Genomic DNA, 19,685 nt, shown 5'->3' on the forward strand with positions numbered 1-19,685 from the left:
AATGTATGTATGTATGTGTATGCAGTATGTATGTATAGCAATTACCTATTGTGGTTGCCTGTGAATCAATAACAATAGAAGTTCAACCAATAAGTGGACCATCAATACTTCCTTACTATGACAATCTTGGTATGTAGGCTATATTTAGCATTAGGGGCCTCTCATTATCTTAGTACATCCACGAGGAAGTAGCCCCTTGGCGGAGATACTACAATATATATAACCATACGAAGTAGAGACATGAATATACACGTACTGTGACCAGAGCCTAATAGAATAGCTATTGTGATGATGACGGTCACTAGTAGATAGCAAGGACATTACATTACATTGGCTGTGTGCATATTTTGTCCCAACCTTCAATCATATCTATCCAATGCTTTACTTTTTCATTGCATTCGTCATCTCCCTAGAAGTAGCCCCTACATAGCTTCATGCAAGTCGAAAGAATAGAAAATAATAATAAAAATGGACATAGAAAAAATTTTCCACTGAACAGCGTCATAACACACGTCAAAGAAGTAGCCTCCTACTCCATCCGTAACAACTCATCTTGCAACCCATCCATCACCGGCTGGACATATTGGGCCCTTGTTCACTGAGTACCTTCGTATAGGCCGCCAACACGGGGAATGCCAACAGTTCTTCTTTCCCTTGACATTCCTACCAGAAAGCACGGACGGTGATTGGACCTCCTGCGTTCTCTATTCATGGGTAAACCAGATGCCCTCTTTCAATGCTGTAGACGGTACCCCACGAAGCTTGAGCCCTTCAAGGCCTGTTGTCCGAGAATCAGAGGAAACCACAGGGTATAGTTCCTCCATTTCTCTTCCAGCTGGCCCAATCAGGCCAAGCTACATTAACACACATGATAGCTCGCTTAGTTCAGAATGGGCTCAAGGGTGTTACCACTGCAACACGGTTAAATTTTGATCATTCAAAAAGAAGCCCAACGATGGAAACAAAAGGATTACTTACGCAACAATGTTTGCCCACCCGATCAGACGCCAATGCTTGTCGATTCTGCGACTGATGGCGATCTTCTCATGAACTTCGGTACAAGCAGGGCTGGTCAAGCTCAGTTTGGCTGCATCAGCCTTGACGCCCATGACCTTGGCACCGGTAGCCGTAGAACCGATGTTGACCATCAGAACCTCGTTCTTGCTCAGCTTAGCAACCTTGGCCTGCTTGCCGTCGGCAGTCTTGACACCCAACAACCGGCGCAACAAGAAGTAGTTGACTTCGATTTCAGTGTAAATGGCGGGCAGACGTCCACGATGGCCCAGAACGAAACCAACAAGACGATCAGCACGGCATAGAGTAGGGTCGACACGAGTACCGACACCGATCAAACCACCAGGAACAGCGAACTTTAAGTCGTTGTGCTCAGCGAAGAGGGAGACAACCCGCGAGAAGATGGGACGACACTGGATCTTGCCATTCTCGTCCTTGGTCACGAGACCGGGACGGATTTCAACCTCGTCGTTCACCTTAAGAACACCGGTCAGAATGGAGCCACCAGCAACACCACCCTTTAGCTCGTCGATCTCGGCACCAGGCTTGTTGACATCGAATGAACGGATGACCATCATGTGGGGAGAAGCAGTGAAATCACGGATAGGGACAGGGATGTGGGAAACGAGATACTCGTTGACAGCATCGATGTTGTACTTCAGCTGGGCGGAGATGGGAATGATGGGGGAGCCATCCGCAACAGTACCACGGATGAATTTCAAGATCGACTGGTAATGTTGGAGAGCTCCGTCTTCCCTCATCAAGTCAACCTTGTTTTGCAAGATGATGATATGGCTGAGCTTCATAATCTCGATAGCTGCCAAATGTTCCGAAGTTTGGGGCTGGGGGCAAGTTTCGTTTCCGGCAATCAAAAGAAGGGCTGCATCCATGACGGCGGCACCTGACAACATAGTACTCATCAGAATATCGTGACCGGGGCAGTCAACGAAGCTGAGGGAGGGGGAGAAAAGATCAGCAAACAGTACCCAACATCAAGACCGTAAAGAGGGCCACCTACGAGACATGTCTCAACAGCCGGTAACGACCTGCGCACCCATCTCTCTCACATGGCGGGTCAATTTCCTTTTCACTCTTGAAACTCTTGAAGCATGTTGGGCGAGGGCACTCCGGGTTGTCGCACTTGTAGATCTTGGCGTTGGCATAACCCAGCTTGATTGTAATGTTCCGCTCCAACTCGTTCTTAAAACGGACAGTCTGAACCTCTGAGATAGCCTTGACCACCGTTGACTTTCCGTGAGCGACGTGTCCGATGGTACCAATGTTAATAGTGGCCTGGCGCGCAATGATCTCTGGCGACAGAGGGGTCAGTGTTGACAGGTCAAGGGTAGCAGGGTCTGGCTGTTCGGGCAACTCTGGCCGCTTGGGCTGATCCAGAGGGGGCACACTCTTCATCGAAGACTTGAGGGGCTTCTCCTCTTGGTCGAGGGGCTCTTGCTCTTCAATGTTATCATGGCCGTTCGCATTAAGCATGGGGGACCCCGGCTGGGATTCATCGTCGGAAAAATCGCCGTTGGCAGCCATAATTGCTATGTTAGACCCAAGTACAGTAGCAGTTTCGGAGTAGGGTGAGGGGTATTGAGGGTGGGGTTGGAAAACCGGTAGGGTCGAGAGCGTGATGATGGTGAAAATTGCAGCTTTGGCGGGAACAGAGGCGATATGATAGCAAGTTTGGGTCGACCAGTCAGTGGGGTTTGTTCTTTTGTGCAGTGGAGTGAGTGCGTTGTAGGGCGGTGAAAAATCGATTCTGCTCGCTCTGAGTCACCGCCCTTGATTCGCCAGTTGGCCCTCGACAGCCAATTTGAGTATACTTAGGTTCAAACAGAAGAGGTAAGCTTTTGCTATTGTGGTTTTCTTTTTCTTTTTTCTTTCTTTTTACATGTCTTCTTCTCTCTAACATCATATGGTAGGGTATACAGGGACAATACGGAATCATTAAATATGATATCCAAATGATCAAGCATCACTTTCCTCACTGTCCGACTCACTGTCCAAACCTTCAAATTCCTCTTCGGAATCCAGAAGGCTGGAGGGATCTTCCGAAGGTAACATAACGAATGCCTTGAGACAGGTAATCCTGTTTCCGGTTTCATAAGCATTCAGAAGCTTTCCCACCTGACGGATTTTCGAGTCTTTTTCATCTTTATTTTTACTGGATTTCGCAGCCTTTCCTTTTCCAGCGAGATCCTTTCCATGTACATGCCACACGCGTACAACACCTTCGCTATTTCCCGTAACCACGAGGAGATCCTCCTGAGGCGCTTGATTTTCCTCTTTGAGACTTAGAATCTCAAAGGCCTTCACTCTCCCCGGGAAACCACACGCTTTCCCGCCAAGTTCAGCAACAGCCTCGGCGTAAGGAATAGGCGAATCATCCTCATCCTGCGACTTTTGTACCTTTTTGGTGGAGTAGAAGATAACCCTGCCGTCTTCTGTGGAGACCGCGAGTAGTTCGTCGCCATCTTCAGCGGAAGGATCATGGCTGATATACTTTATTTCATGAATTTTACTCCGGGGACTTGGAAAGACCCTGCAGATTGGTGTCGAATCCTGCGGAAATAGTTAGACCTGTGCATTGTAAGCTGAAGGGTAAGTACTCACAATTCCGAAGACAACAGCTCCCCATTCAAATGCAACGGCAAATTCTTCACCCTTTGAGTTCCAAGCAATCTTTCTTCCCTCACCAGTACTCCACTTGCCTTCTTTAACGCTCTGTAGAATCTCTCTACCAAAGCTCAACACACCTGCCTTTTTACCCGTCACCAGGTTCCAAAGTCTCATGCATTTCTCGCCCTTCCCAACACTAAGCATAAGCTTCATACTGGGATGCACGGCAAAGTCATTGACACCGTATGGTGACCCTCCGGGAGGGGCTGTGTCTCCGCTGGGCCTTCCCTGAATCTTCGGACGGGGGGCTTTAATAGTAGACACAACGGAAAAGTCCCTAGTCCTCGTGACGGAGATAGTATTGTCTTCCGAAGCTGCTAGAAGCTTTGAGCGGGAAGGGAAATGCAAAGCCGATATACTGGCGGAGTGATGTAGCAAAGTGCCGAGCTCTCGATTCTTAGGATTCTCGAGGATCTTGTTACCGGCGAGGGTTGGGATAGAAGGATATTGCTCGTTTACTTCCAGAGGGGCGGCAGACAATGAGTAAAGCTTAATAGTTTCATCTGTCGCACCGCTCGCCAGAATAACCTTTTTCGATTCCTCGGTCGAATCTGCCTTTGGTAATGGGGACAAGGCGAGGCTGCGGATGGCGGAAGAATGGGCCTCAAACAAGAAAGTATCGACAAATTGTACTGCGGACGAGTGAGATGGAGAATCCTTCTCATCGTTAGATGCGAAACAAGACGGGGAAACGGCGGCAGTGAAGCCATGCAGCACTCGTTCATAGGATCCAGTGATTATTTGTAAAGTGATAGCCGGGGTATCAGCGGAGGTTACATGGCTAGTTGTTGACTTGACCACTTTCGATGGTTGTTGACTGGAGACTTGAGACTCCTTGGTCGCTTCTTCTCTCTTGCGCTTGGCCATGATTGGAGATCTTATTAAAAGTGTTGGTAGATGTTTTACCAACGATAACTAATTTTTCTTTAAGATGTAGATATGAAAGCAGTACAAAAAAAAGCGGGCAACTTTTTTTCTGCCAGACATTAACGGAATAAACTGGGCGGTGAGCAAGACCCAAAGTTGCGACAATGCCTCAGGAGCCAAGGTACTAAATGCGGCAATGATGGAGGAATGCCCAGCAAGGGAAGAGGAGAATTCCAGAGACAAAAGTAGGGGATAGAAAAAAGAAGAAGAAAAAACAAATAAAATAAGTAAATAACTTGAAAAATAAAAATAACAAAAAGATAAAATGGCATATTAATATGTACATAAGAAAAGAACATCCAAGAAAAAGAAGGCAAGGGAGTTTTTGTCTGCCTCAGGCTGCCGCCGCGTATTCTCCTTGTATGTCCTGTCCTTGGAACTTTCAGACTGGGGTAGTGATAACAATACCATACCTAGCAGTGATCACTTTTGCGTGCGCTGTTCTGTTCCCGGAACCACACGTTCACTCTCCCATTACACTACACACTACACTCCCTTTCTTGCTCTCCCCCCAACCAACCAACCAAAAATTCCCTCCATACTACCCGTGGAAAAGTCTCAATCACTAACCACCCCCCAAAAATCCCTTCAAGTCTAATCTTCGCGCGCCTTGATACTTTGCATCCCATAACAACGCAACCCCATCTTTTTCATCATTTCTGAGCGATTTTTTCCATCTGGATGACTTCGCTCAACCCACTCCCTTTTATTTTAGCGCGTTAATCGGATGCTGTGTTCCCGAAATAGACTCGATGCTCCGCGAAGAGCTCCTTCGGTCTAAGAACGATGAGATCGCGTAAGTAATAAATACCTCCCAGCGATCCATTCTGTATTACCGGCTCGTGCGATATCGAATTATCGCTTACTTTTAATTTTCAGACGTTGCTTGTTGTCGCGGAAGCGCAAACTGAGCGAGCTCTACTTTGCGACCGTAGGCTTCGCGGGCGCGACCGAGAACCCTTCCGCGGACTCGCTATACCATCAGAAGGAACAGGCGTTCCTCGACGCCAATGATCTTTCGAAGTAAGCTCCCAACCCCTCTCACATTTTAACACTTTTATTCTTTGTTTTTAAGATGTTCATCTCATCCCCGATCAATGTATCCCCCTTTGGCCAATTTGAGTATTGTTAATTGCGCTCAATTACATGTGATGCTCTTTATATACTTCAATTGGTCTCAAATGCTGATCGGCTCTGAAGAGGTCGCTTTTTTAACGAGGCTACTCTTCCACCCCTACCTAATTATGCAGACATCCTATCGCGCAAGTACCAGGAAGCTGTCCATGCACGAGCCGAACCCCCGAAAGCTTCCAATGCCATCCCTATCAGCCCTCCGGCTGGCGTAGAGATCACTGCTCCTCAGACTACTCCCGATGTTGAACAGGCACAACAGCAGCTACCGCAACAGCTATTTCCGGCGACTGCACTACAGCAGCAGAAAGAAATTCAGGCTCGTGGTCAGCCTGCGCCTGGTATCACTCCCGAAGGGTCGCAAGGTCTAGATGCACCCACGCCAGCCACTGCACTTCCTGTTGAACACCCAGCTCCTGAGCAGAAGGTAATCTCTGCGGTCCCAGGAACGCCAAAGAGCAGTCAAGGTCATGAGTCTACGGAGGTTAGCGTCTCGCCAAGTCAGGCAAAACCGACGCCAACGGCCGGGATCCCTTCCGGTGTCGTTGAGATGCCGGCTACCCAGAAGAAGCATGATGAGCAGCCTGCTCTTGTGCTAAGCCGAGTGGCTCATGGCAACGAACAACCACTTTCTCCTGTTTCTTCTGGCGGTCCGTATTCTAATAATACCCCTGTTCCGGTTGCTGTATCGCCCGAGACAAACCCTGTTGAGGAGGAAATTGGGCCTACCGATAAGATTGCACCGAGCCCCAAGCCTGAGGAGTCTGTCCAAGCACCCCCGATTTTAGTCCCATCCACACCGGATGAACAGCTTCGGCTAGAGGAGGCGCAATCGCTTCGACAAAACTCGCTGGTAGCGAGTAAGGCCATAGGTGATAGTAGTGCCGGTGAACCTTCGACGAATAATGAAGTTATCCAGGAGAACGTTAGTCCAAGACTAACAGGCTCCGAGGACTTAAAAGAGACGCAAGATTCGGCAGGTACGCCCGTACCGCCGGAGCCAAAGAAGCCTGATGGGGTAGTCGAGACCGCAGAAGAAAAGGCGCCGTCGCCACATCAACCTGAACAAGTTGATACACCGGATGGGGTAGAAGCCAAGATAACAGCTACAGCAACGCCTGTATCAAGGAAAGGAACGCCAACTATTCCTGGACCAGCACAGCCCGAAAGAATGACAACCAGAGTATCTTCCGGTGCTATTCGGCACAAATCCGTTTCTGAAATCCTTGGCGAAGCGCCAAAGCCGGCCATGCCGCAACCCGATAAGACTTCTGCTACTGAAAAACCAGAGGCTGCACGAACAGTATCCAGGGCATCCAGTGATTCTACAGCGAGGTTGAGCTTCAAAGATAGGAAGGCACGGGAAAGAGAAAGGAGCAAGCTCTCTACAGTTGTCTTCCCAAAACAGCAACAGCAACAACTGCAGGACAAGGCTGACTCGATGGATCTTGTTCGCCAGCACACTGGTGAACTAGTGAAGTTAAACGAGGAGCGAGATTATCTCTTTACCTTGTTCCAGAGCAAGGCATATAGCCCACCCCGAGGTACAAGCCTCAGCACTTTACTTGCTTCCGCTCATAAAACCTTATCTACCGCAAACCACCACCTTGAATATCAGGAGCAGATGGACTGTCGCACCCTACGCCGTATCTATCAACTTCAAAACGCCAACAGATGGCCATTGCGCCAAATGAAGCGCTCACTAGAACCTCCTCGGCAAGGGGCGCATTGGGATGTTCTTCTGGATCATATGAAGTGGATGCGTACTGATTTCCGTGAAGAAAGGAAGTGGAAGATCGCAGCAGCCAAAAGTTGCGCAGATTGGTGCGCGGAGTTTGTTAACAGCCAGCCGGAGCATAGGTCTTTACTTCGGGTGCAAGTTAGGACTCCAGTCAAATTGGAGAAGGGGGTTGAGCCTGATGCTCCTATGATGTCGCCTCCAGAGGAGACAGGGGATGAAATGCTTGGGATATCTCACCCAACCCCCGATCTAGTTCCTTCAACAGAGGAGGACTCGGTCAGCGAAGGTTATAATGACGAGCCACGCCATGATTTACATGATACGGTTGCACCAGCAGCAATATTCTCCCTTAGTTCAGATGAATTCACATTTTCGCTAGATATGACGCCGGCAGCCCAAAAGCTCCTGGAAGAACTCCCGGTTTATTCACCTGTCGAAATTTCTCCAGAATCTAACGTTCTTACTTTCAAAGAGCCTCCGGATGCAGTTTGGAAGACGGAGATTCTCCCTGTTTCAAAGTTCGCTTCAGGGAAGATATCGTTCTACGATGATGAACCGCCGCGAAAACGTAGCCGTTATGATTATTTGCAGTATCAATCTGACCCTGAGCATGAGATGTTGGATCTGCCACCGGAACAGACAAATGTTGCTCTCTTCCGACCCGAGAACAAACACATACGTGATCGGATTCACCCAGGGCATAACTTTAGGCCTCCAACTGAATACCCTATGCCGTCGGTTGGCTTTTTTGAGTCACGCCAATCCTCACAGTGGACGTACGCAGAGGATGATGAATTGCGTCGACTTGTAAAGGAGTACTCCTACAACTGGTCTCTAATCTCCAGCTGTCTGACTCCTTCGTCGCAATTCACGTCTGGAGCCGAGAGGCGAACACCTTGGGAATGCTTCGAACGCTGGATCGGTCTGGAGGGATTACCTGCCGATATGTCGAAGACACAATACTTCCGTGCCTATCATCAAAGGTTGGAGACAGCGCAACGTGCTGTTTTAGCGCAACAACAGGCTGCTCAGCAGCAGCAGCAACAACAACAGCAGCAGCAACAACAGCAGCAGCAGCCAGGCAATAACAATCCACCGTCATTACCCCCTGTTCGTAGGCGAACTACACAACCTGTCCGTGTTGACCGTAGACGATCCTCTAAGCATCTTGCCTTGCTCGATGCCATGCGGAAGTTGGCCAAGAAGCGGGAGACGATGCTTCAAAAACAACAACATGGTGAGAAATGAAGAGGTTGAAAACCTTATGCACGCAATACTAACGCTCTCCCAGCCTCTCAACTGGCATCATTGAGAAAAGTCAACGAAGCAAACCAACCAAAGCCCCCTATCTCGACTCCCGCCGAGTTTAGTCGGCTCAAGTACGAGCGAGAGTTAAAGTTGCAGGAGCGACAAGAACAATACCGGCAGCAGATGATCGCCACGCAGAGAGTACGTATTTCGTGCTGTGCATGTAATTAAGATCATTGCTAACAAGGCGTTTCAAGGCGAACTTGGCAGCTCAGCGTGCTGGGCAAATGCCTAACCAGCAGCCAATGATGAATGCTCCTGGTCGAACTCCAAGCACTATGCCACAAAACCCGGGAACTCCCTCCATACCTGGTAATACTCCAAACGGGATGCCTAATGGGTTGCCGAATGGGATGCCGAACGGAATACCACCTGGTGTTAGCGCTAACCCAGGGCGTCCCCATATGCAAGCAATCCCTGGAAGTGGACCAGCGAATGGGCATATACCACCAAATCCTATGGCTATGAAAATGATGTCCCAGCCTGGGATGCAACAGAACACTGCCGCTCGACCTGGAATGCCCATCCAAACCTCTCCAGACAACAACCGGGTTATTCGGGAAGCGAACCGCCTTCAAGAGCAACAGCGGCTCTTACAATCTAGACAACAGCCGCCACAGCCTCAACCTCAGCAACCCCAGCAGCAGTTTCATAATCAGCAACAGTTTGTGGGCCAGGGAGGATCTCATTCCCCGACTATGAATGTGCCAAACGTCAATGGTGCAACGAACAACCCTGCCATGATGGCGGCTCTCCAGTCTGGGGGCGGGATGCAGAGCCCGTCCTTCCATAACGCTACTCCTCAAGGAGTCTCTACCCCTTCGCCGCGCATGGGACAGCCCAATCTTTTGTCGAGTGGAGTCGTACCGACAATTAGCAGCTTGCAGAATCAAATTCAGAGAACACATCCCGGTATGCCCTCTGACCAGGTAAATAAGTTGGCCACCGAACGACTGCATCAGTACCAGCAGCAGCGTATGTCCCAGGTTGCTATGAATGCAGCCGCCGGGAATATCGGTGCTGTCCAGGCCAATTATCAGGTATCACACGATGGCAACTTTCAATCTCCTCAGACTAGTATGAATGGTGGCCCTGGTATGCAGATGCCTCAAACGCAGGGGTACTCGCCTATGATGCGAGTTCCACAAACTGCTCAAGCGAACCGGGTAGGTGTTGGAAACTCCCCGGCCATAAATGGAGCTGTCCCTCAACCCAGCCGGAGTGCAACGCCACAAGCTCAACGCAGCGGCAGTGCTCAAGGCGGCCCCATGCCGGGTTCGAGCAAGAGTCCGAACCCTCCACAAGCTCAGGCTGCTAGCAGCTGAGCCCCTTGGCCTGCGATATCCCAGCTGGCTACTCTTACCACACACGTACATGTCCATTTTTAACCTTCGTTTGTAAATATTTCTAACCCCTAGCCCTTTATTGAATTCCACTACCCCTGCCCCATGTCCTTACCCTTCGACTTTTTTCCATAACTGCATGCAATGTTATGCTATCTTTCATACCCCTTCACCTCGCCTCCATGTATCACACCCGCCTTTTAGCCGTCTTTCACCACCTTACCCTGCGTGACGTTCCTACAGACCTCACCCACCTTTACGTTCTAGCATCCGACTTTTTGGTGTCATGTATTGGCATACGATTACACTTGGCTGGACTCGTGTCCAAGCCACTATTCAGTATCGTGGCCTGTTTTTTTCCCCTCACATTTTGTACCACATGTATTGATAGGACGGATACAAAGTACAAACAAGTACTTGGACAGTTGGCTGGAATGGGCGAAATACAAGATCTAGAAAAGATATCAATGACTATGACTGTACGATTAGCTCATCTCGTTTCCTTGTTATCGTAAAATTCGAGGAGCTCAGTAGGGCTCCTGAGTGAATTTCCAGAAAATTTGGAACGCATGTTAGTGTATGAATGTATCTTCTGCGAGCTGGTGATGGGTATCATGCCTATCTAGAGTGCATTTCGTTTTTGTGGGTACAAGACATAACTGCTCACAGAGTGAGTAACATGCTAGTACATGCCATATACTAGTCTCATTCCGGAAAGGGAAAGTTTTCGCAGAAAAACATGACATTTAGATTGGAATCTAAGCGCGCGCTTAACAGGTTGGCCTCGCCACCCCTACCGCTTTTCTCAAAGAATGCAACACTTGACGCTGAAACATACATAATAATATAGTTTCTTTTTTCTCGCTGAGAATATCAGTCACGCCCGAATCCCATTTGGGATCGGTTTATCTCACTTAACTGTTGCGACCAAAGTCAAGGTCTATCACAATGTCTTCATCACAGCCGCCAACAAAGCCATTCTCTCTGTCACTGGGCGGGGGATCCTCAGCTTCAAATGGACAGCCTAAGAAAACTACATTCAACCTTCAAGGCTTCGCTCGAACGACCGACGCCCCTAGCCGAACCCTTGCGCACCGACCTCATCATCTCCACGACGATGAATCCGACGAAGAAAGAGCGCCGGTCCACGAGGCCGTCACAGAATTCGACACAGAAACAGGAACCGCTGTATCTGCTGATAAGAAGAACGAAAAGCAAGAGCTAGTCATACCAGTCGCGAGTAACAACAATTGGCGGAATCGGCCTGGCGTCAATATCCGGAGACCGAAAGGCAAGAACCTGCTACCAAAGGAAGTCCAAGCAATACAGGAAGCCGCGAAGAGAGGCGAAACTGCCGGAGACGACACTGAGACCGATCGTCCGAGCATGTCCTATGGACTTAGTTTTGCGCAGCAACGGAGTACGGAGCAAGATGCTGAGGGCGAGACGGACGATAAGCCGATGGAGGATGCAGAGCCTATTGGGGAAGAGCAACGAAAGCCGCTTACGCAGGATGAGATCGCGCTTCGAGCGCTTATTAGTGAGAGTAAAGGGGACACGGAGGCCCGGTCGGATCTTGTTATTGAGTCTAGACCTGTGAATGGAGAAGATGTGACTGGGGTGCGCTACGACGAGACATCTTCTTTTAGGGCTGACGTTGATTCTCGACCGGAGTCAGCCACTTTGGATCAGTACAATGCGATTCCTGTTGAGGAATTTGGTGCGGCTTTACTTCGAGGAATGGGCTGGAAGGAAGGCCAGGCTGTTGGGAGAGGGAAATATGGCTCCTCTCCTGCTGTTGATAAGCCACGCATTCCTGAGCGTCGACCGGGTTTTCTGGGTATCGGAGCGAAGGATGCTTCAGGGGGTAAGGGTGCGGAGGCAGAGCTGGGTGCTTGGGGAAAAACTGCGATGCGCAAAGGAGCTAGGAAAAATGGCAAAGAAGGCGAGGCTAGCACAGAGGGTGTCTATATGCCTGTTATGATGCGGAACAAGAAGACAGGCGAGTCCATAACGGAAGAGGAGCTCTCGGCTTTACAGAAGGAGGCCAAATCTAAGAAAGGTGACGATGAATGGAAAGAACGAAGGGATCGCAACCTTGAAAGGAGTGGACGCGATAGAGACCGGGATAGAGATTACCGGCGCCGTGATTACGAACGAGACGATGATGATCGTTATGACAAGCGGAGGACAGGTTCCTCAAGAAGAGACAGAAGTCATTCAAGACGACGAAGATACGAAGATGACGATAATGACCGATACTCTCGGGATAGAGATCGTGACCGAGAACGTCGTCGCGACCATGAGCGAGAGAAGGACCGAGAAAGAAGCCGCAGATACCGGGATGATGATCGCTACAGTTCCAGTAGGCACTCGTCCAATACATCGAGCAGACATGGTCGAGATCGTGACCGGGATCGAGACAGTGATCGAGACTCTCGCCAGAGACGGAGGAATGATGACAGGTGATTTGCTTGGCCTGCGAAATTGCTGAGACCCTCATTTATAAGATTTTTCCAGAAACAAATGTATATTGTTCTCTAGATACCTCACTTGATACCACCTTGATGGCATTCCAGCATAAATTGATAGAAAATCATACTCAGTTAGACGATACAAGTATCAACAATCAAAAGGCCCTTGCAAGCTCGAAAAGCAACCTCGTTGTGAGCGATGGGAAAGAAATAAGAGGTACAAGGCAAATACGGAGGAAAAGGACGCTGTAGAAAGACCCAAGGATGGTATATAACTAAGGCTACGTGCATTCAAGAGTATTTCGAAGTATCAATTATCGGCAACAAAATGTCACCCAAGAGAAGACTTTTGACACACCTTTTCCTCCAAAAAAGTATCAGATGTAAATGCAATAGTGCTCCAAGAGAATGCGCCGACATATCACAATATTCCAAACACAAAATCGTTCTGTCTATCTGTACATATACTCGTTTAGAGGGGTTGCAATCGTCATGCTCCCAGCATGATAGTGTCCTTCTCATGATCAGGTACGTCGTCTGCATCACGGGTGCCAGAGACGCTCAATCCGCCAAGTCCTACGCCCCCGTCCATTTCTCCCAAAACCCATTCGACAAGGTAGCTTTCGTCTGTCAGCTCTTCGATTCGACGGTAATGCCTTTCGGTATAGGCGGCCATGGCTTGCAGTATGTCCTTCATACTGGTTGCAGTGCGACTGTCATTGCGTCGATTTGCCATACTTGCTGTCGCGAGCTCAATGAACGCTGATGCAGGATAGGATCTAAACAATGCATACAGAATGCGTTGTGCAACGCGAGAAGTTCGAGCATTCGTGTTCCAGTCGCGCAACCGGAGAAGAAGGATACGAAGGTTATCAGAGTCGAGAGTTTGAAGAACCTCATCAATCGAAGGGTCACCGGTCAGACTGTCAGCACGCTCGTTCTTTTGAGAATCAGTCGAGTATGGGTTGTCGGCAGCATCTACTGCAGCTGTAAATAGCGATAGTAGCCTTCCAGGATGGTTCAGCTGGAGAGCTAAAGTAATGGCTTCACGGTAAGCTCCAGCTCTGATGTAATTCTCTAATTTCTGGTCCTGTTCGATGCGAGCAGCGTTCGCGCTAACTGTAGCGGTGTAAGTGGCGGATGTAGTGTCAGTCCAGAAAGTGACGGTGGAGTCGGCCGAGCCAGAGGCAATGGCGTACGGGGATGAAATTTTATGTGTGTTAGAAGAAGAGAGAACATCGGCACGGGAGCCAGAGGGTGTTGGGCTTGCTAGTGCCCAGACTCTGTCTGTGTGATTATCGAGGGTGGTCTCGAGTTCCCCTGTGTAAGGGGACCAAATTTTGACTAGGCCATCGGCAGCCGCAGACGCCACGAGAGGGCGTGGTTGTGTAGCAGTGTTTTGCATCGGCGCTTCTTCATCATCATCATCTTCATCATCACCTCCGTCTTTCTTGGTCGACAGGTCTGAAGGTGGAAGCCAGAGCACTTTGAGAACACTATTCGTGTGGCCCTCGAAGGTAAGGAGACAGCTATAGTCCGATAAGCTCCAAAGTTTGACCGTTTTGTCGCCAGACCCAGTAACAATCAGACCCCTATTTGTACTGCTCTGGGGCCTGGTACTAATGGTAGGCGTACCATGTGGGGCGAATCGCGCGGACCAGACTCCTCTCTTGTGTCCACGAAGAATACCTACAACGGTTCCTTCTTCAGCGGACCAAATCTTAACAGTACGATCTTGTGAGGCTGATGCAAAAAGGGTCGATGTCGGATCAACATCCAAGGCATTGATGTCTTTTTCATGAGCTTTGCGGGTGAAGATCGCCTTCGGGGTATGCGGTTTGGAAGAAGTGAGCGGAGCCAATTTGCCCATATCCCATCGTTTGATGGTGCGGTCTTGAGAACCAGTGAGCAAGAATTGCGGGGGATGGTTCAAAGGATCATTGCGCGCAGGTGTGTTTGCCGGCGGTGGGACACGAGGGAAACTGATAGCACCCAGAGACTCAGCGTGGCCTGTCATAACGGCAAAACAGGTATACGAGGATGTCTTGGGGTCGAGACGCCAAAGACGAGCTGCGTTGTCTTTGGCGCCCGTTGCGAGCCAATGGCCAGACCAGTCAACATCAATGCATATGATGATGTCGTCGTGGCCATCTAGGTGAGCGATATCCGCGCCAAAATATCCCTCCTCTTTATCAGACGGCCTATCTGTGGATGGTCTCACCGAGATAAGTCTAATACTCTCAGTGTTTGTGGCCAGGGCTAGCATTGATCGATCTGGACCAACATATGCAAGGTCAATAATATCATCGTCGTTACCTGATATGCGCCTTATTACCGGCAAAGGGTCCAGCGAAGATCCGGGCTTGTAGTTCAATAAGGATTCAAGTGAGTGAAGTTTCAACGTTTGATCTGCATGCACAGTCATTGCGAACGGCATTCCTGGAGTGTATTGGATTGCCACGACCGCTTCAAACTCAGCAGCAGCTTCTTGCTCTTGGGTTACTTCCCCTCCACGGTTGCAATCCCACACACGTAACTTGCCATTCTCACCCCCAACCAGAGCAAGCCCACTATCAGCAACAAAGGCGGCCGCTTCCACGCTTTCAAGGACAGGAATAATTCTGCGGGTTTTGAATGTGCGGACATCCCATACAATGACAGTCTTGTCTCTGCTCGCTGAGAGCAATGCATTCTCGGCAGGCGAGTACGATAAGCTCCGTACAACCGAGACATGAGACTCGAGTGACGCTATAGACTTCCTCTTGTTCAAATCCCACACCCGTACTTTGCCTTCCTCACTTCCCGAGGCAAGTCGGAACCCTCCAATCGAAGTAGAGGCGACATCTTGCATGTCTTCGTCATCATCAGAATTATCCGACTTTCTCTTAGATCTCATTTTCTTTGAAGAATTCTTGCTTTCGCTATCCAGGAATGGTACCTGGAAGAAGCACAAAGCAGATACAACACCCGCATGACCATGGAAAGTGTGCGTAACATAGCCACCTCGAATATCCCAGACCTTGATCGAGCCATCAGAAGCACCGGTTGCCAGAAGCGTCCCGGTTTGGTCAGTGGCAGTTGTGACAACAGGTGCAGTATGTGGCTTGAGGCTTCGCACAAGTTTCGCGTTGATCGTCCGTGAAGAATCTTCGAGAGGGGTCAGAGAGTAAATGCGCATAGACATTGATCGCGAGCAAATGATCACATGTGAGGCGGATGGGGTGACTATGATTCAGTTAGAAAGGTTCCCTTGGAGCAAAATGAAGTGTAATAAGCAGAGCGCCAGAAGGTGAAGCGGGCAACTCACTAGCTAGGCTGGTAATGATCTCTCCATCCTAAAATCACGATCAGAAACTTGCGACAATGCGGTTAATACACATATGAAAATGCCACTTACTCCTTCCAGACTTGCAAGCTGGTCACCAGTCTCAAGATCAACGATAAGAGCATCTTCGCCCACACAAGCTGCTAGCAAACGTCCACTGGCATCTAGCGCAGTACTTCCTCCAGTATAAATGGGACGCAAAGTCCGAGACGCCTCGAAGGTCGTCTTAACGACGGCTTTAGACATTTTTTGCGCAAATCTGAAATATGGTGTCGCCGTGCAATCTAACGCGCCATTATATATTCGGGATAAACCGTACAGCAAACGTGAGTTGAATTGTCCAATTGCTGTCAAAAGTACTCGTCGCTCCGAAACTTTTGTTCTTTTTTCGAGATGTTTGCTCTGTTTGTCGCCAAAAAAAAAGCCAATTTAGATCATCGTGGGGCCCGTGCCGTTGACGCTACAGGCGCGGCAGGCGCCCACGTGAGCAACATCAATATCCATTTCCATGAACATGATCTGAAACATCACTTTTACTTCCCATCCTTGGCTTATACCGCAAAATGACCCAGAGACACTGTTAAACTGCTTACTTAGTACCAAACACCATGGGGCGACAGGCATACTTGAATAGATTGGCTTTGGTAGGCTCCCAGCTTTCTATTCGATATCACCCTCATGACTTCCTGTGTCTGTTCTAAGATACCTTGTGCTTTCATTTCGGGCTTCCGCTTAGCTTTACCTTGGATCTCTGTTTGAAGTTGAGAAGCCATGTACTGTTAGAATGCTAAAGATAAAGCCTTGTCTATCTGCATCATCACTTCCCGTTTCATAGTACTACATGATCATATCATACTCGACCAACTGATTTGCCATGAACCTCATGCTTCTGATGATTGACTATTATTGTCCAGGGTCGCTCCCCATACGAAGCCCCTGAACAACCGGAGTCCCCGGCAGTAGACCGTGGCAATTTAACTCAGCAACGAGTTCCGCCTCTGTACGCGGATGAATATGTTCAGCAATATGATGAGAGAGGACATCCCATCAATCCTGAATCAAAGTCATTCGGGAGAGAATTACGGAGAGCTAAAAATGATATCCTCTCAACAATGGGCATCGTTGTCAGTGAGGATGGAAATGCGAGTGGCCTCAGTGAGCAGCAGAAAATCGATATAATAGCTGCCGAGAATGACTATGGACTGGTCATGGCTACTCTAGATCAAGTTTCGGTATTTTTAGGCTCGTGGTGGACTTCCTCACTCATGGGCCGGATACAGGTAAGTTTGCCATGATATTGGCCTAAGACTTGAAATTCTGAGGGTCGACTGATTACTCTGCTCTCCAGACATTCAAGAGTTATACCCACGCCCCTCTAATGAGTATAATATCTCATGAGCGTGCTTCATTTGGCATACTGGGGTTCTACTTTGCTGGCATTCCTGCGTGGGCTCTGTCGACGTGCCTATCAATTTGCCGACACCATCCTCTAGAGCGCTTGATTTCTTCGTTGCAAAACCGATTTCCGGATAATGATGCGCTTTCGAAGCTTGTGCGGGCTTCATTTACAGTTCTACACTCTGCGTAAGTGGGATTCAAAGTGTGGATGTTATAGCATGAAACAGTAGCTAATATGTGCATAGAGCGCGGGGAACCCTACTTATTCTTGCTATACAATCATATGTTTATTCACTTTTACAATCGCTCCACCTTGTTCATCCCTATACCTTTCCAGGAATTCGGTTTTTAGCACCTTTGGGCGAACTAACTACCATGTTATTTCCACCTTTGCCTACAGACCTCACGATTCAATCACTGGGTGGGCTCTGTTTGAGCCTGCTGCAAACTCCTCCATTTCTCGTCTACCTTTATGTATATCTCCGTCCAGTAATCGAGATAAGGTTATACCGGTTGATTCGCCGACGGCTACCAAAACCAACCCTAGCGGATGAACTATCCATTAAAGTGGCTTTCGAGAATGACCTTATTGATTGGATGGTCCCAACCCTTGGGCGCAGATCTGAGGAAGAGAATCGTCGCAACAATCTTTCTTTGGTTAAAGACTTGATGTGTGAATTGAAATTTCTCCAAAATTGGATGCTATCATGGTTTGGTTTCAAGTCGCAGCGAACATCAACAGCTTCGGAACAAGCGGCGGTCTCCCGTCGCAGGCGAGAGTGGCTCGAATCTTTGCCTTTTAGTGTCGAGCAGGTGCAAAATGAACGACAAAACCGAACTCGTCGATTACAGCAAGCAGTACCCCCGGCTCCAGAGGAGGTGGTGCAAGCTCATGAGGCATCACGCTTTGGTCAACCTCGTACACCCATCTCTGCTCCGGTTCCCGATTCTGGGCTTGACTTCAGTGGTGAACGTGTATTATCAAACGAAGAAGATCCTATCTCCCAATCACCAGCGGAGATGAGCCCCGGCGGTCCCACAGAAATGGCTGCACTGGGCCATCCAAGTGCTATTTCTCCCGCTGTTGGTTCTCGCGCTGTAACCAATGAGGCGCATGGCAGAGAAAATGTGCTCGATGGTCAGCGGAACTCACGCTCAAACACTCTTTTCTCTCGGTCATCATCCCCAGGGACGTCCTCGCCGACTTCTCCGCGTGTGCGTGCTTCTTTAATACATCAGAATTCTGATATAATTACCATGCAGTTGGAATTATTGGGCAATCGTAATGCACAAAACCAGGACCCGCTGCATCCTAGGCCTGGTAATGAGATTGACTTGCCAACTTCCAATGGACAGCCGGCTCATCGTCGCTCCATTACGGAGTTACTAGACACAATCTTGACCAACCAGAACCAGACCCTCTCCACGATCGTCAACTCCGAGAGTGTGGACAGTGACGGCCTCTCAAACATGACACCAGGAGCGTCTCCTAGCAATAGGGAAGATATGTTAGACCTGATGTCTCAATATCAACAAGAAGCTCGAGGAGAAGATAATCCTACCCCTGATTCTCCCCTTGAGGAACCACCGTCAAGCCTTGCCAACATCTTGCCAGAAAGTGTGGAAGAGCCACCAAGCCAGGAAGATAGTCATGATCATCCTTCCGAAGCGGAGCCAGCCATAGAGAACGATTTTGATTCAGGAATATTTCCTCGCATATCTGATCCAAATGTGCGCGAAGGCCCTTCAAACACAAACTCCTCAACTGCTCACCGGATAACAATACTTTCATCGCACCCCGTCGATTCCCTTGCCTCTCACCTCGCGTCAATGATTACTACTGTACTTTTCATCCCTCTCGAATCCCTCTACCTTCGCTCTCTTGCTTCATCCTATCTGTCATCCACTACCTCCTCCGCCGCTAATGTCCGTGCCCTAGGTGTCTGGGGCGGTGGTGGTTCTCGGTCTGATAAACTTGCATACATGGGCAAGTTAACCCTCATGATAGGATTGCAAGCTGCTGTGAATGCTGGTGTGTGGGGAGTCATCTCAGGCACAGCCATTCGGATTGGTAGAAGGTTCTGCGGATGGGGAACTTTGTGAAATTGTTTGTAGGATAAATTGTCGCTATAGATACCCACTTTATTCCATTGTATTTGAACAATAGATTCAACTAACGTATTGATATAAAGAAAGAATAATTGATACATATGGCTACTGTACCCAATGCCCAAGGGGCCATAACACCTACTTAGAGATATCAAGCCCACCCTCATTCCTACATGGCCGCCTTTCCCTCTCTTTTTAAATCAACAATAGAATAAACAGACAATTATTTT

The 19,685-nt window shown here is 48.9% G+C and overlaps 6 protein-coding genes across 6 annotated transcripts; 3 read left to right on the plus strand and 3 right to left on the minus strand.

Moving 5' to 3' along the window:
• Nucleotides 1-880: 880 nt before the first annotated feature.
• Nucleotides 881-2,556, minus strand: BDW43DRAFT_305536 (translation initiation factor eIF2 subunit gamma; the record flags this gene model as incomplete). The annotated part of the gene is made up of 3 exons (XM_032045810.1): nucleotides 881-911; nucleotides 979-1,965; nucleotides 2,033-2,556. The coding sequence occupies 3 exons, from the start codon at nucleotides 2,554-2,556 to the stop codon at nucleotides 881-883; spliced, it is 1,542 nt and encodes a 513-aa protein (XP_031906606.1).
• A 305-nt stretch (nucleotides 2,557-2,861) lies between these two features.
• On the minus strand, nucleotides 2,862-4,813 carry BDW43DRAFT_259157 (putative 60S ribosome biogenesis protein Mak11). The gene is made up of 2 exons (XM_032040063.1): nucleotides 3,634-4,813; nucleotides 2,862-3,582 (listed from the first exon to the last, which is right to left on the minus strand). The coding sequence occupies exons 1-2, from the start codon at nucleotides 4,564-4,566 to the stop codon at nucleotides 2,989-2,991; spliced, it is 1,527 nt and encodes a 508-aa protein (XP_031906607.1). The 5' UTR covers nucleotides 4,567-4,813; the 3' UTR covers nucleotides 2,862-2,988.
• Nucleotides 4,814-6,139: 1,326 nt separating this feature from the next.
• Nucleotides 6,140-8,889, plus strand: eaf1 (MYB and HSA domain protein). Its single transcript, XM_032038010.1, has one exon. The coding sequence runs from the start codon at nucleotides 6,308-6,310 to the stop codon at nucleotides 8,744-8,746; it is 2,439 nt and encodes an 812-aa protein (XP_031906608.1). The 5' UTR covers nucleotides 6,140-6,307; the 3' UTR covers nucleotides 8,747-8,889.
• A 2,107-nt stretch (nucleotides 8,890-10,996) lies between these two features.
• spp2 (spliceosome ATPase-activating subunit SPP2) lies at nucleotides 10,997-12,866 on the plus strand. The gene has a single exon (XM_032038006.1). It carries the CDS (start codon nucleotides 11,098-11,100, stop codon nucleotides 12,616-12,618), a length of 1,521 nt encoding a protein of 506 aa, XP_031906609.1. The 5' UTR covers nucleotides 10,997-11,097; the 3' UTR covers nucleotides 12,619-12,866.
• BDW43DRAFT_11628 (U3 snoRNA-associated protein UTP13) lies at nucleotides 12,866-16,314 on the minus strand. The gene is made up of 3 exons (XM_032038008.1): nucleotides 16,021-16,314; nucleotides 15,931-15,958; nucleotides 12,866-15,848 (listed from the first exon to the last, which is right to left on the minus strand). Exons 1-3 carry the CDS (start codon nucleotides 16,192-16,194, stop codon nucleotides 13,114-13,116), a joined length of 2,937 nt encoding a protein of 978 aa, XP_031906610.1. The 5' UTR covers nucleotides 16,195-16,314; the 3' UTR covers nucleotides 12,866-13,113.
• Nucleotides 16,315-17,060: 746 nt separating this feature from the next.
• BDW43DRAFT_305541 (uncharacterized protein) lies at nucleotides 17,061-19,449 on the plus strand (the record flags this gene model as incomplete). The annotated part of the gene is made up of 3 exons (XM_032045811.1): nucleotides 17,061-17,228; nucleotides 17,297-17,532; nucleotides 17,592-19,449. The coding sequence occupies 3 exons, from the start codon at nucleotides 17,061-17,063 to the stop codon at nucleotides 19,447-19,449; spliced, it is 2,262 nt and encodes a 753-aa protein (XP_031906611.1).
• Between the last annotated feature and the right edge of the window lie 236 nt (nucleotides 19,450-19,685).

Source organism: Aspergillus alliaceus, assembly GCF_009176365.1.
Source record: "Aspergillus alliaceus strain CBS 536.65 unplaced genomic scaffold BDW43scaffold_1, whole genome shotgun sequence".
Lineage (NCBI taxonomy): Eukaryota > Fungi > Ascomycota > Eurotiomycetes > Eurotiales > Aspergillaceae > Aspergillus > Aspergillus alliaceus.

Bases quoted from the DNA above. Each gene is read 5' to 3' on its own strand.
- BDW43DRAFT_11628 (XM_032038008.1), bottom strand. From the start codon at position 16,194: ATGTCTAAAGCCGTCGTTAAGACGACCTTCGAGGCGTCTCGGACTTTG. The intron at 15,959-16,020 runs GTAAGTGGCATT...TCGTGATTTTAG, and splicing joins AGCTTGCAAGTCTGGAAGGA to GATGGAGAGATCATTACCAG. The intron at 15,849-15,930 runs GTGAGTTGCCCG...ACTGAATCATAG, and splicing joins GATCATTACCAGCCTAGCTA to TCACCCCATCCGCCTCACAT.
- BDW43DRAFT_259157 (XM_032040063.1), bottom strand. From the start codon at position 4,566: ATGGCCAAGCGCAAGAGAGAAGAAGCGACCAAGGAGTCTCAAGTCTCC. The intron at 3,583-3,633 runs GTGAGTACTTAC...CTATTTCCGCAG, and splicing joins GAGCTGTTGTCTTCGGAATT to GATTCGACACCAATCTGCAG.
- spp2 (XM_032038006.1), top strand. From the start codon at position 11,098: ATGTCTTCATCACAGCCGCCAACAAAGCCATTCTCTCTGTCACTGGGC.
- eaf1 (XM_032038010.1), top strand. From the start codon at position 6,308: ATGCCGGCTACCCAGAAGAAGCATGATGAGCAGCCTGCTCTTGTGCTA.